This window comes from Taudactylus pleione, unplaced genomic scaffold (genome assembly GCF_031769625.1).
Source record: "Taudactylus pleione unplaced genomic scaffold, aTauple2 ptg001542l, whole genome shotgun sequence".
NCBI classification, from domain to species: domain Eukaryota; kingdom Metazoa; phylum Chordata; class Amphibia; order Anura; family Myobatrachidae; genus Taudactylus; species Taudactylus pleione.
In genome coordinates this window covers 69,022-86,780 of record NW_028285939.1, presented here as the reverse complement: position 1 = coordinate 86,780, position 17,759 = coordinate 69,022, and the positions used below count along the sequence as shown (strand labels likewise).

General features: G+C 48.0%; 1 protein-coding gene across 1 annotated transcript in view; it reads right to left on the bottom strand.

The window, feature by feature from the left end:
* The window catches only part of PTPN23 (protein tyrosine phosphatase non-receptor type 23), a 59,226-nt gene extending 46,120 nt beyond the window's left edge, over window positions 1–13,106 (bottom strand). The window contains exons 1-2 of the mRNA XM_088463977.1: window positions 13,035–13,106; window positions 11,560–11,687 (exon numbers count right to left, since the gene is read on the bottom strand). Coding sequence (XP_088320103.1) covers window positions 11,560–11,597 — 38 coding nt within the window. The 5' untranslated portion in view covers window positions 11,598–11,687; window positions 13,035–13,106. The remainder of the gene's footprint in view (window positions 1–11,559; window positions 11,688–13,034) is intronic.
* Window positions 13,107–17,759: the final 4,653 nt, after the last annotated feature.

Here is a 17,759-nt window from a genome sequence, read left to right as displayed (position 1 = left end):
CTCATCTAGAATCTCCCAGGTATCTTTTAGCCGGTCTAAGGGGTTAATCCCCTGCAACATAGCCTGGAGGGCAGTAGAGGTATCCGACAGGTTCTGCACAGTAGTAGAGAGTGTATCTGCCAATGGAAGAGGCACAGACTGAACCTGCATGGGAGAAATCTGTAGAGGCTGGCCCAGTGAGGGCAAAACAGACTGCTTGGGAACCCCATCTGGAAAAACACAGGGGGTACTGCCAAACGCCCCACATTGACCATCAATGCCTGAGAAAAGGACGCCCAAGGAGGCTCCTGCGAGGAGGCTGAGACTACCGAGGGGCCTGGAGGATTATAACACCTCACACATAATCCCTCTAGCACCATGTCTCCCGTACCTAACCCTGCCGCACATGATTTACATGAAAGCAGGACTGGAGCAGAATTGTGCACATCATCCCCACTGTCAGACATTGTAGAGAAGGAAATGTACACTGTTTGTGACAAACCACACAGATATTAATATAAATGTGAGGTATAATAAACTCCCTGACAACACTTGTACTGTAAGGGCTTAGAGAAAGGAAAGGCAGAGTAATATTGCTGACAGAATGAGTGAGAAACACAGACAGGCAGCGCCAGCATAAGTCACATACAATGCAGAAAAGACACCTGCCCAATGGCACTGCAAGTCAACGACACAGACTTGGCGTCTGGTAGGCTATAGCGCTTATGCTGACCAGGAGGTGAGGCATGTAGGGGGAACCGGGCTCTGCTATGTCCTGAGAGATCTGCGACTTGCCCAAGAAAGAAAATGGCTGCCGGAGACTTCAGAGGGGGCGTGCCCGTAGGAGGAGTGCTGCCTCAGCCCAGCCAGACCGCAGAGGAAAGCCACGCTAAGCAGAGGGGAGGAGCCGCTGTAAACAGGGAAAGCTGCCTGCCCTGGCCGGCAATTAACCCCCGGGACGCTGTTTTGAGCACCAGTATGTCCCCGGTGGTCTAGTGAAAGCGCAGGTTGTCTGTGCCTGGCTCCACTGCCATCATCCCCGGCCTGACCCCTGAGACCCAGAGGGAAAGACTGCTTCAAGCAGTGACCCGCTTCTTACTTGCTCCCCGTACATCCAGCTGCAGTCCCACGAGGTCTGGCTAGCACAGACCCCGGGGTCCCGCCACGATCCCTGGTTCAGTACTGGCGCTGGCAGGGTGGCGGAGCGGCAAAGTGAACGTCCACTGGACTGTCTGACACTGTCCACTCTGAAGAACAAAACTTGAAAGCTCTTCTGGGGCAGAGAACAGCCCCACTGCATCAATAGTGACCAGACTCCGACCGGGCACCAAACGAAACAGATGTCTCTGGGGGTGGGGCATAGGGAGAGGCCCAGTGCATACTGGGAGTAAAAATTTTACTGCGTGGTGCCCAGAAGTCCTTGCCATCACCTAAATCCAAACGTCTCCCTGTGGAGCCTATAGACCCTGAAGAACAAAGTATTACTTTATATATAGGATGCCAGTATCCCCTCAGACAGTATTACTTTATATATAGGATGCCAGTATCCCCTCAGATAGTATTACTTTATATATAGGATGCCAGTGTCCCCTCAGATAGTATTACTTTATATATAGGATGCCAGTGTCCCCTCAGATAGTATTACTTTATATATAGGATGCCAGTATCCCCTCAGATAGTATTACTTTATATATAGGATGCCAGTGTCCCCTCAGATAGTATTACTTTATATATAGGATGCCAGTGTCCCCTCAGACAGTATTACTTTATATATAGGATGCCAGTATCCCCTCAGATAGTATTACTTTATATATAGGATGCCAGTATCCCCTCAGACAGTATTACTTTATATATAGTATGCCAGTATCCCCTCAGATAGTATTACTTTATATATAGGATGCCAGTGTCCCCTCAGATAGTATTACTTTATATATATGATGCCAGTGTCCCCTCAGATAGTATTACTTTATATATAGGATGCCAGTATCCCCTCAGATAGTATTACTTTATATATAGGATGCCAGTGTCCCCTCAGACAGTATTACTTTATATATAGGATGCCAGTATCCCCTCAGACAGTATTACTTTATATATAGGATGCCAGTATCCCCTCAGATAGTATTACTTTATATATAGGATGCCAGTGTCCCCTCAGATAGTATTACTTTATATATAGGATACCAGTGTCCCCTCAGATAGTATTACTTTATATATAGGATGCCAGTGTCCCCTCAGATAGTATTACTTTATATATAGGATGCCAGTGTCCCCTCAGATAGTATTACTTTATATATAGGATGCCAGTGTCCCCTCAGATAGTATTACTTTATATATAGGATGCCAGTGTCCCCTCAGATAGTATTACTTTATATATAGGATGCCAGTGTCCCCTCAGATAGTATTACTTTATATATATGATGCCAGTGTCCCCTCAGATAGTATTACTTTATATATAGGATGCCAGTATCCCCTCAGATAGTATTACTTTATATATAGGATGCCAGTGTCCCCTCAGATAGTATTACTTTATATATAGGATGCCAGTGTCCCCTCAGATAGTATTACTTTATATATAGGATGCCAGTATCCCCTCAGATAGTATTACTTTATATATAGGATGCCAGTGTCCCCTCAGACAGTATTACTTTATATATAGGATGCCAGTGTCCCCTCAGATAGTATTACTTTATATATAGGATGCCAGTGTCCCCTCAGATAGTATTACTTTATATATAGGATGCCAGTGTCCCCTCAGATAGTATTACTTTAAATATAGGATGCCAGTGTCCCCTCAGATAGTATTACTTTATATATAGGATGCCAGTATCCCCTCAGACAGTATTACTTTATATATAGGATGCCAGTATCCCCTCAGATAGTATTACTTTATATATAGTATGCCAGTATCCCCTCAGATAGTATTACTTTATATATAGGATGCCAGTGTCCCCTCAGATAGTATTACTTTATATATAGGATGCCAGTGTCCCCTCAGATAGTATTACTTTATATATAGGATGCCAGTGTCCCCTCAGATAGTATTACTTTATATATAGGATGCCAGTATCCCCTCAGATAGTATTACTTTATATATAGGATGCCAGTGTCCCCTCAGACAGTATTACTTTATATATAGGATGCCAGTGTCCCCTCAGATAGTATTACTTTATATATAGGATGCCAGTGTCCCCTCAGATAGTATTACTTTATATATAGGATGCCAGTATCCCCTCAGATAGTATTACTTTATATATAGGATGCCAGTGTCCCCTCAGATAGTATTACTTTATATATAGGATGCCAGTGTCCCCTCAGATAGTATTACTTTATATATAGGATGCCAGTGTCCCCTCAGATAGTATTACTTTATATATAGGATGCCAGTGTCCCCTCAGATAGTATTACTTTATATATATGATGCTAGTGTCCCCTCAGATAGTATTACTTTATATATAGGATGCCAGTGTCCCCTCAGATAGTATTACTTTATATATAGGATGCCAGTATCCCCTCAGATAGTATTACTTTATATATAGGATGCCAGTGTCCCCTCAGACAGTATTACTTTATATATAGGATGCCAGTGTCCCCTCAGATAGTATTACTTTATATATAGGATGCCAGTGTCCCCTCAGATAGTATTACTTTATATATAGGATGCCAGTATCCCCTCAGATAGTATTACTTTATATATAGGATGCCAGTGTCCCCTCAGATAGTATTACTTTATATATAGGATGCCAGTGTCCCCTCAGATAGTATTACTTTATATATAGGATGCCAGTGTCCCCTCAGACAGTATTACTTTATATATAGGATACCAGTGTCCCCTCAGATAGTATTACTTTATATATAGGATGCCAGTGTCCCCTCAGATAGTATTACTTTATATATAGGATGCCAGTATCCCCTCAGATAGTATTACTTTATATATAGGATACCAGTGTCCCCTCAGATAGTATTACTTTATATATAGGATGCCAGTGTCCCCTCAGATAGTATTACTTTATATATAGGATGCCAGTATCCCCTCAGATAGTATTACTTTATATATAGGATGCCAGTGTCCCCTCAGATAGTATTACTTTATATATAGGATGCCAGTGTCCCCTCAGATAGTATTACTTTATATATAGGATACCAGTATCCCCTCAGATAGTATTACTTTATATATAGGATGCCAGTATCCCCTCAGATAGTATTACTTTATATATAGGATGCCAGTATCCCCTCAGATAGTATTACTTTATATATAGGATGCCAGTGTCCCCTCAGATAGTATTACTTTATATATAGGATGCCAGTGTCCCCTCAGATAGTATTACTTTATATATAGGATGCCAGTGTCCCCTCAGATAGTATTACTTTATATATAGGATGCCAGTGTCCCCTCAGATAGTATTACTTTATATATAGGATGCCAGTGTCCCCTCAGACAGTATTACTTTATATATAGGATGCCAGTATCCCCTCAGATAGTATTACTTTATATATAGGATGCCAGTATCCCCTCAGATAATATGAGATATGGTAAGAACTTACCCTTGTTATCTCTATTTCTACGAAGTCCATAGGGTTCCACAGGATACCTTGGGTATAGGTGTGACGTCAGTCGCAGGGCACCAAAGAGTTAAGCTTTCAGCCTCCCAGGATGCACTAGGTCCCCCTCCTATACCCCGCCCCCGGGCCAAGGCACCTCAGTTAGTTACCAAGCCATAGGCCGGAGGAGGAGAAGGAAGAGAGAGAACAAAGATCTGGACACATACAAGAATCACATTCTCACCAGAGGGAGACGGAAAACCGGTGACCAGAGCAAAGCCCATCTGCAGCACAGGTGCGACAGGGCGGGAGTCCTGTGGAACCCTATGGACTTCGTAGAAATAGAGATAACAAGGGTAAGTTCTTACCATATCTCATATTTTCTACTTCAGGGTCCATAGGGTATCCACAGGATACCTTGGGGATGTCCCAAAGCAGTATCCTTTAAGGGTGGGGACGCTCCTGTGCAGAAAGGAGAATCCGCCGCCCGAAGGAAGCATCCTGAGAGGCGAAGGTGTCAAACCTGTAATACCTCACGAAGGTATGGACAGAAGACCATGTAGCAGCCTTGCAGATCTGAACTGCCGAGGCACCACGTCGAGCTGCCCACGAAGGACCCACAGACCTAGTGGAATGAGCCTTCAGAGAAGGAGGGACCGGTAGGCCTTCATGAAGATAAGCTTCAGAAATAGCCATACGGATCCAGGCTGCCAAAGTTTGCTTTGAAGCAGGCCAACCCTTTTTACAGAAGCCATAGAGGACAACAAAGCGTCCGACTTCCTAAACGAAGAAGTGCGGTCAACATAAGTCCTTAAGGCCCGCACAACATCCAAAGAGGCCTCACCCACGGAAAGACCCGGTGAGTTAAAGGCCGGAACAACTATTTCCTCGTTAACATGAAACTGGGAAACAACTTTGGGAAGAAACTCGGGCCGAGTGCGGAGCACTGCCCTGTTCCCATGAAAAACCAAGAAAGGGGGTCTACAAGAAAGAGCCCCTAACTCAGAAACACGTCTGGCCGAAGCAATGGCCAGAAGGAAAACAGTCTTAGCTGTTAGCCATTTAATATCCACTGAGCCCAGTGGTTCAAACGGCGGTCCTTGGAGAGCCCTCAGGACCACAGCCAAATCCCAAGGCGCCACAGGTGGAACAAAGGGCGGCTGAATACGGAGAACACCTTGCATAAAGGTGCGCACATCCGGGATTGTAGCAATCCTACGGTGAAACCAGACAGATAGGGACGAAACCTGTACCTTCAAAGAAGCAAGGCGAAGCCCATGATCTAGTCCCGCTTGCAGGAAGGCGAGAATCCGAGACAGACGAAACTCCCGCGGTGCATAACCTCTCGGTCGACACCACTGGAAGAACGTATGCCACACGCGATGGTATATCCTCGCGGAAGACGGTTTCCGAGCTCGTAACATGGTACGCACCACAGAGCTGGAAAACCCCCGGGACCTCAGCATGGCCGTCACAACAGCCACGCCGTCAAAGACAGCCGAGTCAGGTCCGGGTGAAGACAAGGACCCTGAGACAGAAGGTCCGGTCGTAGCGGCAACCGCAGAGGACTGTCCACGGACAGACCCTGAAGGTCTGAGAACCAGTGCCGTCTGGGCCACGCGGGAGCTATCAACAGGAGCGTTCCTCCTTCCTGTTTGAATTTCCGGATTACCCGTGGAAGAAGGGAGACCGGAGGGAACAGGTATGCGAACCTGAACGTCCACCGGACGGACAGAGCATCCACCAGAGACGCCCCTTCGTCTCTTGTGCGAGACCCGTACACCGGCAACTTGTTGTTGTGCCGGGACGCCATGAGGTCGATTTCTGGAAGACCCCACCTGTCCACCAGTAGTTGAAAAACGTCCGGGTGCAGGGACCATTCCCCTGGATGAACGTCCTGGCGACTTAGAAAGTCCGCCTCCCAATTTAGCACTCCCGGGATGAAGACCGCTGATATGGCCGGAAGATTGCGCTCCGCCCAAACCAGGATCCGAGAGACCTCTACGAGAGCCGCCCGACTGCGAGTTCCTCCTTGCCTGTTTATGTAGGCCACGGTGGTAGCATTGTCCGACTGGACCTGCACCGGGTGACCCTGGAGAAACCGCTGTGCCTGCAGGAGAGCATTGAAGACCGCACGGAGTTCCAAGATATTTATTGGAAGCTCCGCTTCTGTCGGCGTCCACCTGCCCTGGAACAAGTGTGGACCCGAAACTGCTCCCCAGCCCCGAAGACTGTCGTCCGTTGTCAACAGGACCCAATTTGGAACCCAGAACGGACGTCCCTTGTTGAGGTGGGTCGTCTTTAACCACCAAGCAAGGGACAGGTGAACCTCCGGGGTGAGCACAATCGTCTGGAAATTCAGAGACTGAGGCAGCCCGTTCCACTTGGACAGGATCAGGTGCTGCAGAGGTCTGGAGTGAAACAGGGCGTATTCCACCATGTCGAACACCGACACCATGGAGCCCAGTAACCTCATCGCCGAGTGTAAGGACACCCGGCGGCTGTGCAGACAACTGCGCACCCTTGACTGTAAAGCAGAGATCTTGTCCTCCGTCACGAAGATCCTTTGCTGTCCCGAGTCCAATAAGGCTCCAAGATGCAGAATCCTCCGAGACGGGATGAGAGTGGACTTCTGCCAGTTGATTAGCCAGCCGTGCCGTTGCAGCAGTGCAATGGTCAGGTCCAAGTGGTGTAACAGGAGCTCTGGAGATCCTGCCACCAATAACAGGCCGTCCAAGTACGGCAACATGCGGACTCCTTGCAGCCGCAGAGAAGCCGCCATGACCGCCATCACCTTGGTGAAAACACGTGGTGCTGTCGCCAGGCAAAAAGGTAACGCCCGAAACTGGAAGTGGTCGCTGCGGATTGCAAACCGAAGGAACTCTTGATGGCGCAAAAGAATAGGGACATGCAGGTAAGCGTCCTGTATGTCCAATGACACCATGTAGTCCCCAGGTTCCAGCGCCAGAATGATGGACCGTAGGGTCTCCATCCGAAACTTCGGGACCCGCAAAGACTTGTTGAGTGCTTTGAGGTTGAGAATCGGACGATATGACCCATTGGGTTTCTGTACCAAAAATAGATTTGAATAGAAACCCTGGCCCCTCTGGGAGAATGGAACAGGCACTATAACTCCAGACTGGAGCATAGTGTGCAATACCTTCCGCAGCTCCGTAGCCTTGTTCCGGTCTGATGGTAGACCCGTGGTGAAGAATCGAGCCGGGGGTCTGTGCCGGAAGGAGAGGGCATACCCGTGGGAGACCACCTCCAGAACCCAAGTGTCTGTCGTAGTGAACGACCAACACCGGGAGAACTGCAGCAGGCGGCCTCCCACCCTGGGATCCCCCAAGGGGAGACCCGGACAGTCAGGCCGCAGGCTTGTCATCTGGCTTGGGGGCCGGACGTCTGGTACTCCATGCCTGCTTCCGGGGCTTGACCGATTTCTTAGGGCCAGCCTGTCGAGGAAACGACTGTGGTTTGGGCCTGCCCTGGGCCCTAGATGACCGAAAGGACGATGGTCCAGAACCAGAAGGAGCAGCGGCCGACGGGAGACAAGCAGATTTGGCTGCCGCCAGCGTGGCCACAATCTTATCCAGATCCGGACCGAAGAGAACTTCTCCGGTAAACGGCAACGCTTCCAGACCTTTCTTGGAATCTGCGTCCGCCTTCCAGGATCGCAGCCACAAGGTGTGACGAGCAGCTACCGCTGCTGAAGAAATCCTAGACACCAGAGTACTAATGTCTAGAGCCGCCTCGTTGATGTTGGTGGCCGAATCACGGAGATTGCCAATCAACTCCGCCTGTTCGGCCGGACAGTCGGATTCAAAAGAAGCCTCTAATGAATCCGCCCAGCGCTCCATCGCTCTGGCAACCCAGCAAATGGCCATAGCCGGCCGTGCTGCCCCCCCTGCAAGGGAATAAGCGGACTTCAGGCAGATTTCTACCTTGCGGTCCGTAGCATCCTTAAGGGAGGACATGGATGGCATCGGCAATGTGGCACTACGGACAAGACGGGTCACGTGAGAATCCACCTGTGGAGGGGATTCCCACTTAGCAAAATAATTATCCGCGAACGTATAAGCCACCGCCAGGCGTCTCTGCGGCTGGTATATTTAGCCGCTGGGGGAACTTCGTCCTCAATCACCAAGGCTGTGCGGACAGCCCGAATAAGTCCAGGAATATATACTTTGGACTTAGCATCAGCGTCCTTAGTATGGAGAGGTTCCTGATCGTAAGGATCCAGAATCTCCCCATCATCAGACGTCCCTTCGTCATCCTCATAAGGAGCGGACAGAGACGCCACCGGCCTTTTATGAGGCCGCATCACAGACTCCCCTTGCAACACATCCGACAAGTGCTGTACAGAACTCGTCAGGGAGTTAACCCACGCTGGCTCCTGAGAACCCGGGAGCGGGGAAATAGGGAGACTGTGGGGTACCACCAATTGTCGTGGGAACCCCTGCATGGGTGACGACACCACAGACTGCTGGGACAAACCCATCGGAGTAAACGCGGGCTGCGGAGCTAACTGGCCCACTAAAGCTGTTAACGCCTGAGCGAAACAAGCCCAGGGCGGCTCCTGTACCGGTGCTGTAACCGTAATAGGCCGCGCCATGGACAAACACTGCCGGCAAAGGCCCTCCGCGCTACCCTCCCCCTCCGCTAACGGTACTTTGCACGTGGTACACTGTAGCCGGAGGGGAAAATCACTTTCAGACATGATGGCACCACGTATGTGACCTCTCTCACCAATTAAGTATTAAATAGGCGAGAGACCACCCTGCAGCACCGCACCGCAAGGGCTTTAGCAGAAGAACAGGGACAGTAATAAAGCTGACAGTTTAGAGAAGAAAAGTTACAGGCAGCGCTAGCACAGTCACATACAATGCAGAGAAATAACAATTCCTGCACTAACAGCGCTGATCACTCAACTACACAGACACAGGGCCTGGAAGGACACAGCGCTGCATACACAGACCTGAGCCACAGCGGAGGAGAGGTATGCGGGGGGACCCAGACCACGATGCTTCCTTCCAGACTTCCAGCAGCGTTCACCATGCGTTGCAGAGAAGATGGCCGCCGAGGAGCAGAGAGAAGCTGGCCTGGGGGAGGAGCGCTGACACAGGACCAGTCAGCACAGTGCAGAGAGGGCTGTGTGCAGCGGGGGAGGCGCCGGCTGTGAGACAGGGAAGGCGCGCTCCCCTGGCATGCATTTAACCCCTGGGACGCCGCAGCGCTACCGCTCTGCTGCGGTCCGCTGTCCCAGGGGGTAGTGGAAGCGCAGGTTGGTCGCCTGGCTCCACGCTGCAGCCAGTCCCCAGGGAGCCCCCTGCCTGGGGACTTAGGACCATGTGATCAGCGGGGACCCACCGCGGGACCCCGCTGCTTACCTCTGTCCCCCTTGAATCCGGCCATGGTCCGGAGCATCTGGGGTCACCGCTAGCTGTGACCCCAGACGCCCACCAGCATCCCCGGATCAGTACCGGCGTTCTGGTACCGGCGGGGTGTAGGGAAGACGTCAGGACTGACTGTCCATGCTGTTCATCCAGATGTGCAGCCACAGCTGCATGAAGAAAAAGCTTCAGGGGCTCTTCTAGCCCCCACTCCAACAGGTGCACCCGACTCCGGCCGGGCACCAAACTAAACTGAGGTGCCTTGGCCCGAGGGCGGGGTATAGGAGGGGGACCTAGTGCATCCTGGGAGGCTGAAAGCTTAACTCTTTGGTGCCCTGCGACTGACGTCACACCTATACCCAAGGTATCCTGTGGATACCCTATGGACCCTGAAGTAGAAAGTATTACTTTATATATAGGATGCCAGTGTCCCCTCAGATAGTATTACTTTATATATAGGATGCCAGTATCCCCTCAGATAGTATTACTTTATATATAGGATGCCAGTGTCCCCTCAGATAGTATTACTTTATATATAGGATGCCAGTGTCCCCTCAGATAGTATTACTTTATATATAGGATGCCAGTGTCCCCTCAGACAGTATTACTTTATATATAGGATGCCAGTATCCCCTCAGACAGTATTACTTTATATATAGGATGCCAGTATCCCCTCAGATAGTATTACTTTATATATAGGATGCCAGTGTCCCCTCAGATAGTATTACTTTATATATAGGATGCCAGTGTCCCCTCAGATAGTATTACTTTATATATAGGATGCCAGTGTCCCCTCAGATAGTATTACTTTATATATAGGATGCCAGTGTCCCCTCAGATAGTATTACTTTATATATAGGATGCCAGTGTCCCCTCAGATAGTATTACTTTATATATAGGATACCAGTGTCCCCTCAGACAGTATTACTTTATATATAGGATGCCAGTATCCCCTCAGACAGTATTACTTTATATATAGGATGCCAGTATCCCCTCAGATAGTATTACTTTATATATAGGATGCCAGTATCCCCTCAGACAGTATTACTTTATATATAGGATGCCAGTGTCCCCTCAGATAGTATTACTTTATATATAGGATGCCAGTGTCCCCTCAGATAGTATTACTTTATATATAGGATGCCAGTGTCCCCTCAGATAGTATTACTTTATATATAGGATGCCAGTGTCCCCTCAGATAGTATTACTTTATATATAGGATGCCAGTGTCCCCTCAGATAGTATTACTTTATATATAGGATGCCAGTGTCCCCTCAGATAGTATTACTTTATATATAGGATGCCAGTGTCCCCTCAGACAGTATTACTTTATATATAGGATGCCAGTGCCCCGCCCATTGCGTTTCTGTTATTCTTATTCTCTTCTTGCTCATTTCCCCCTATGATGTCCTCTGGGGCTCATGTAGGCGTGTAGACGGGGAGGAGATACTAACACGTATAAGATTTATAAACGCTGAATCCTGGATCCACAATCTATACTATGATGTCTCCAGTGTTCCCCGAATGGACTCAGGAAAATGGTTTTATTTTTAAATAGTTTCTTTCACTCATAATTATTATTCTTTAGTCTAATCTTACTGCAGAGAGTAAGAAGTCTAGCGGCTGAGCGGGGGACGCTGTCTCTCACCATGTGATGGGGATGGCCGCCTCCTGCTCAGAACCCATGGGGATGCGACTCTGCAGGTAGTGGAGTTGGCCGAAGTACTTGCGCAGGACGCTGCATCCTTCAAAGTCCCGGGGAACATTGACAGCGCTCTGCAGGCAGAAGACGGAGAACATTACTCACAGCGTAACTGCGGACATTCAGGAAACGCGTGGTGCGAGGTGGAATCTCTGCGCACAACATGAGGGAGGGTCAGGAATACAGGATATCTCAGGAAACATGCGCAGAGATTCCACCTATTCACCACACAACACAAGGGAGGGCCAGGAATACAGGATATCTCAGGAAACATGCGCAGAGATTCCACTTATTCACCACACAACACAAGGGAGGGCCAGGAATACAGGATCTCTCAGGAAACGTGCGCAGAGATTCCATCTAACACCACACAACACAAGGGAGGGCCAGGAATACAGGATCTCTCAGGAAACATGCGAAGAGATTCCATCTAACACCACACAACACAAGGGAGGGCCAGGAATACAGGATATCTCAGGAAACATGCGCAGAGATTCCACCTATTCACCACACAACACAAGGGAGGGCCAGGAATACAGGATATCTCAGGAAACGTGCGCAGAGATTCCACCTATTCACCACACAACACAAGGGAGGGCCAGGAATACAGGATATCTCAGGAAACATGCGCAGAGATTCCATCTAACACCACACAACACAAGGGAGGGCAAGGAATACAGGATATCTCAGGAAACATGCGCAGAGATTCCACCTATTCACCACACAACACAAGGGAGGGCCAGGAATACAGGATCTCTCAGGAAACATGCGAAGAGATTCCATCTAACACCACACAACACAAGGGAGGGCAAGGAATACAGGATATCTCAGGAAACATGCGCAGAGATTCCACCTATTCACCACACAACACAAGGGAGGGCCAGGAATACAGGATATCTCAGGAAACATGCGCAGAGATTCCACTTATTCACCACACAACACAAGGGAGGGCCAGGAATACAGGATCTCTCAGGAAACGTGCGCAGAGATTCCATCTAACACCACACAACACAAGGGAGGGCCAGGAATACAGGATATCTCAGGAAACGTGCGCAGAGATTCCATCTAACACCACACAACACAAGGGAGGGCCAGGAATACAGGATATCTCAGGAAACGTGCGCAGAGATTCCATCTAACAACACAAGGGAGGGCCAGGAATACAGGATCTCTCAGGAAACGTGCGCAGAGATTCCACCTTGCACCACACAACACAAGGGATCGCCAGGAATACAGGATATCTCAGGAAACGTGCGCAGAGATTCCACCTTGCACCACACAACACAAGGGATCGCCAGGAATACAGGATATCTCAGGAAACGTGCGCAGAGATTCCATCTAACACCACACAACACAAGGGAGGGCCAGGAATACAGGATCTCTCAGGATGTAGGTTTTTGTGTATTATTGCTATACAATACCTGTCTCAGCTGCTCCAGTTTCTTTAGCTCCTCTTTGTAACTTTCAGGATTCTCACCATAATTCTTCAAAACAAACTGCAATGGGAGAAGGGGAGAGACCCTATTTATGTACATGAGTAACTCATCAGTATAGGGGACACTGAATCAGGAGTAGGCAACGGGAGAGACCCTATTTATGTACATGAGTAACTCAACAGTATAGGGGACACTGAATAAGGAGTAGGCAATGGGAGAGACCCTATTTATGTACATGAGTAACTCAACAGTATAGGGGACACTGAATCAGGGGTAGGCAATGGGAGAAGGGGAGAGACCCTATTTATGTACATGAGTAACTCATCAGTATAGGGGACACTGAATCAGGGGTAGGCAATGGGAGAGACCCTATTTATGTACATGAGTAACACATCAGTATAGGGGACACTGAATCAGGAGTAGGCAATGGGAGAAGGGGAGAGACCCTATTTATGTACATGAGTAACTCATCAGTATAGAGGACACTGAATCAGGGGTAGGCAATGGGAGAAGGTTAGAGACCCTATTTATGTACATGAGTAACTCATCAGTATAGGGGACACTGAATCAGGAGTAGGCAACGGGAGAGACCCTATTTATGTACATGAGTAACTCAACAGTATAGGGGACACTGAATAAGGAGTAGGCAATGGGAGAGACCCTATTTATGTACATGAGTAACTCAACAGTATAGGGGACACTGAATCAGGGGTAGGCAATGGGAGAAGGGGAGAGACCCTATTTATGTACATAAGTAACTCATCAGTATAGAGGACAATGAATCAGGGGTAGGCAATGGGAGAAGGGGAGAGACCCTATTTATGTACATGAGTAACTCATCAGTATAGGGGACACTGAATCAGGAGTAGGCAATGGGAGAAGGGGAGAGAGACCCTATTTATGTACATGAGTAACACATCAGTATAGGGGACACTGAATCAGGAGTAGGCAATGGGAGAAGGGGAGAGACCCTATTTATGTACATGAGTAACTCATCAGTATAGGGGACACTGAATCAGGAGTAGGCAATGGGAGAAGGGGAGAGAGACCCTATTTATGTACATGAGTAACACATCAGTATAGGGGACACTGAATCAGGAGTAGGCAATGGGAGAAGGGGAGAGACCCTATTTATGTACATGAGTAACTCATCAGTATAGGGGACACTGAATCAGGGGTAGGCAATGGGAGAAGGGGAGAGACCCTATTTATGTACATGAGTAACTCATCAGTATGGGGACACTGAATCAGGAGTAGGCAATGGTGAGAAGGGGAGAGACCCTATTTATGTACATGAGTAACACATCAGTGTAGGGGACACTGAATCAGGAGTAGGCAATGGGAGAAGGGGAGAGAGACCCTATTTATGTACATGAGTAACACATCAGTATAGGGGACACTGAATCAGGAGTAGGCAATGGGAGAAGGGGAGAGACCCTATTTATGTACATGAGTAACTCATCAGTATGGGGACACTGAATCAGGAGTAGGCAATGGGAGAAGGGGAGAGACCCTATTTATGTACATGAGTAACTCATCAGTATAGGGGACACTGAATCAGGAGTAGGCAACGGGAGAGACCCTATTTATGTACATGAGTAACTCAACAGTATAGGGGACACTGAATAAGGAGTAGGCAATGGGAGAGACCCTATTTATGTACATGAGTAACTCAACAGTATAGGGGACACTGAATCAGGGGTAGGCAATGGGAGAAGGGGAGAGACCCTATTTATGTACATAAGTAACTCATCAGTATAGAGGACAATGAATCAGGGGTAGGCAATGGGAGAAGGGGAGAGACCCTATTTATGTACATGAGTAACTCATCAGTATAGGGGACACTGAATCAGGAGTAGGCAATGGGAGAAGGGGAGAGAGACCCTATTTATGTACATGAGTAACACATCAGTATAGGGGACACTGAATCAGGAGTAGGCAATGGGAGAAGGGGAGAGACCCTATTTATGTACATGAGTAACTCATCAGTATAGGGGACACTGAATCAGGAGTAGGCAATGGGAGAAGGGGAGAGAGACCCTATTTATGTACATGAGTAACACATCAGTATAGGGGACACTGAATCAGGAGTAGGCAATGGGAGAAGGGGAGAGACCCTATTTATGTACATGAGTAACTCATCAGTATAGGGGACACTGAATCAGGGGTAGGCAATGGGAGAAGGGGAGAGACCCTATTTATGTACATGAGTAACTCATCAGTATGGGGACACTGAATCAGGAGTAGGCAATGGTGAGAAGGGGAGAGACCCTATTTATGTACATGAGTAACACATCAGTGTAGGGGACACTGAATCAGGAGTAGGCAATGGGAGAAGGGGAGAGACCCTATTTATGTACATGAGTAACACATCAGTATAGGGGACACTGAATCAGGAGTAGGCAATGGGAGAAGGGGAGAGACCCTATTTATGTACATGAGTAACTCATCAGTATGGGGACACTGAATCAGGAGTAGGCAATGGGAGAAGGGGAGAGACCCTATTTATGTACATGAGTAACTCATCAGTATAGGGGACACTGAATCAGGAGAAGGCAATGGGAGAAGGGGAGAGACCCTATTTATGTACATGAGTAACACATCAGTATAGGGGACACTGAATCAGGAGTAGGCAATGGGAGAAGGGGAGAGACCCTATTTATGTACATGAGTAACTCATCAGTATAGGGGACACTGAATCAGGGGTAGGCAATGGGAGAAGGGGAGAGACCCTATTTATGTACATGAGTAACTCATCAGTATAGGGGACACTGAATCAGGAGTAGGCAATGGGAGAAGGGGAGAGACCCTATTTATGTACATGAGTAACACATCAGTATAGGGGACACTGAATCAGGGGTAGGCAATGGGAGAAGGGGAGAGACCTTATTTATGTACATGAGTAACACATCAGTATAGGGGACACTGAATCAGGAGTAGGCAATGAGAGAGACCCTATTTATGTACATGAGTAACTCATCAGTATAGGGGACACTGAATCAGGGGTAGGCAATGGGAGAAGGGGAGAGACCCTATTTATGTACATGAGTAACTCATCAGTATAGGGGACACTGAATCAGGAGTAGGCAGTGGGAGAAGGGGAGAGACCCTATTTATGTACATGAGTAACACATCAGTATAGGGGACACTGAATCAGGAGTAGGCAAAGGGAGAGACCCTATTTATGTACATGAGTAACACATCAGTATAGGGGACACTGAATCAGGAGTAGGCAATGGGAGAGACCCTATTTATGTACATGAGTAACACATCAGTATAGGGGACACTGAATCAGGGGTAGGCAATGGGAGAAGGGGAGAGAACCTATTTATGAACATGAGTAACTCATCAGTATAGGGGACACTGAATCAGGGGTAGGCAATGGGAGAAGGGGAGAGACCCTATTTATGTACATGAGTAACTCATCACTATAGGGGACACTGAATCAGGGGTAGGCAATGGGAGAAGGGGAGAGACCCTATTTATGTACATGAGTAACACATCAGTATAGGGGACACTGAATCAGGGGTAGGCAATGGGAGAAGGGGAGAGACCCTATTTATGTACATGAGTAACTCATCAGTATAGGGGACACTGAATCAGGAGTAGGCAATGGGAGAAGGGGAGAGACCCTATTTATGTACATGAGTAACACATCAGTATAGGGGACACTGAATCAGGAGTAGGCAATGGGAGAAGGGGAGAGACCCTATTTATGTACATGAGTAACACATCAGTATAGGGGACACTGAATCAGGGGTAGGCAATGGGAGAGACCCTATTTATGTACATGAGTAACACATCAGTATAGGGGACACTGAATCAGGGGTAGGCAATGGGAGAAGGGGAGAGACCCTATTTATGTACATGAGTAACTCATCAGTATAGGGGACACTGAATCAGGAGTAGGCAATGGGAGAAGGGGAGAGACCCTATTTATGTACATGAGTAACTCAGTATATGGGACACTGAATCAGGAGTAGGCAATGGGAGAAGGGGAGAGACCCTATTTATGTACATGAGTAACTCATCAGTATAGGGGACACTGAATCAGGAGAAGGCAATGGGAGCAGGGGAGAGACCCTATTTATGTACATGAGTAACTCATCAGTATAGGGGACACTGAATCTGGGGTAGGCAATGGGAGAAGGGGAGAGACCTTATTTATGTACATGAGTAACACATCAGTATAGGGGACACTGAATCAGGAGTAGGCAATGGGAGAGACCCTATTTATGTACATGAGTAACTCATCAGTATAGGGGACACTGAATCAGGAGTAGGCAATGGGAGAAGGGGAGAGACCCTATTTATGTACATGAGTAACACATCAGTATAGGGGACACTGAATCAGGAGTAGGTAATGGGAGAAGGGGAGAGACCCTATTTATGTACATGAGTAACTAATCAGTATAGGGGACACTGAATCAGGGGTAGGTAATGGGAGAAGGGGAGAGACCCTATTTATGTACATGAGTAACTCATCAGTATAGGGGACACTGAATCAGGGGTAGGCAATGGGAGAAGGGGAGAGACCCTATTTATGTACATGAGTAACTCATCAGTATAGGGGACACTGAATCAGGAGTAGGCAATGGGAGAAGGGGAGAGACCCTATTTATGTACATGAGTAACTCATCAGTATAGGGGACACTGAATCAGGGGTAGGCAATGGGAGAAGGGGAGAGACCCTATTTATGTACATGAGTA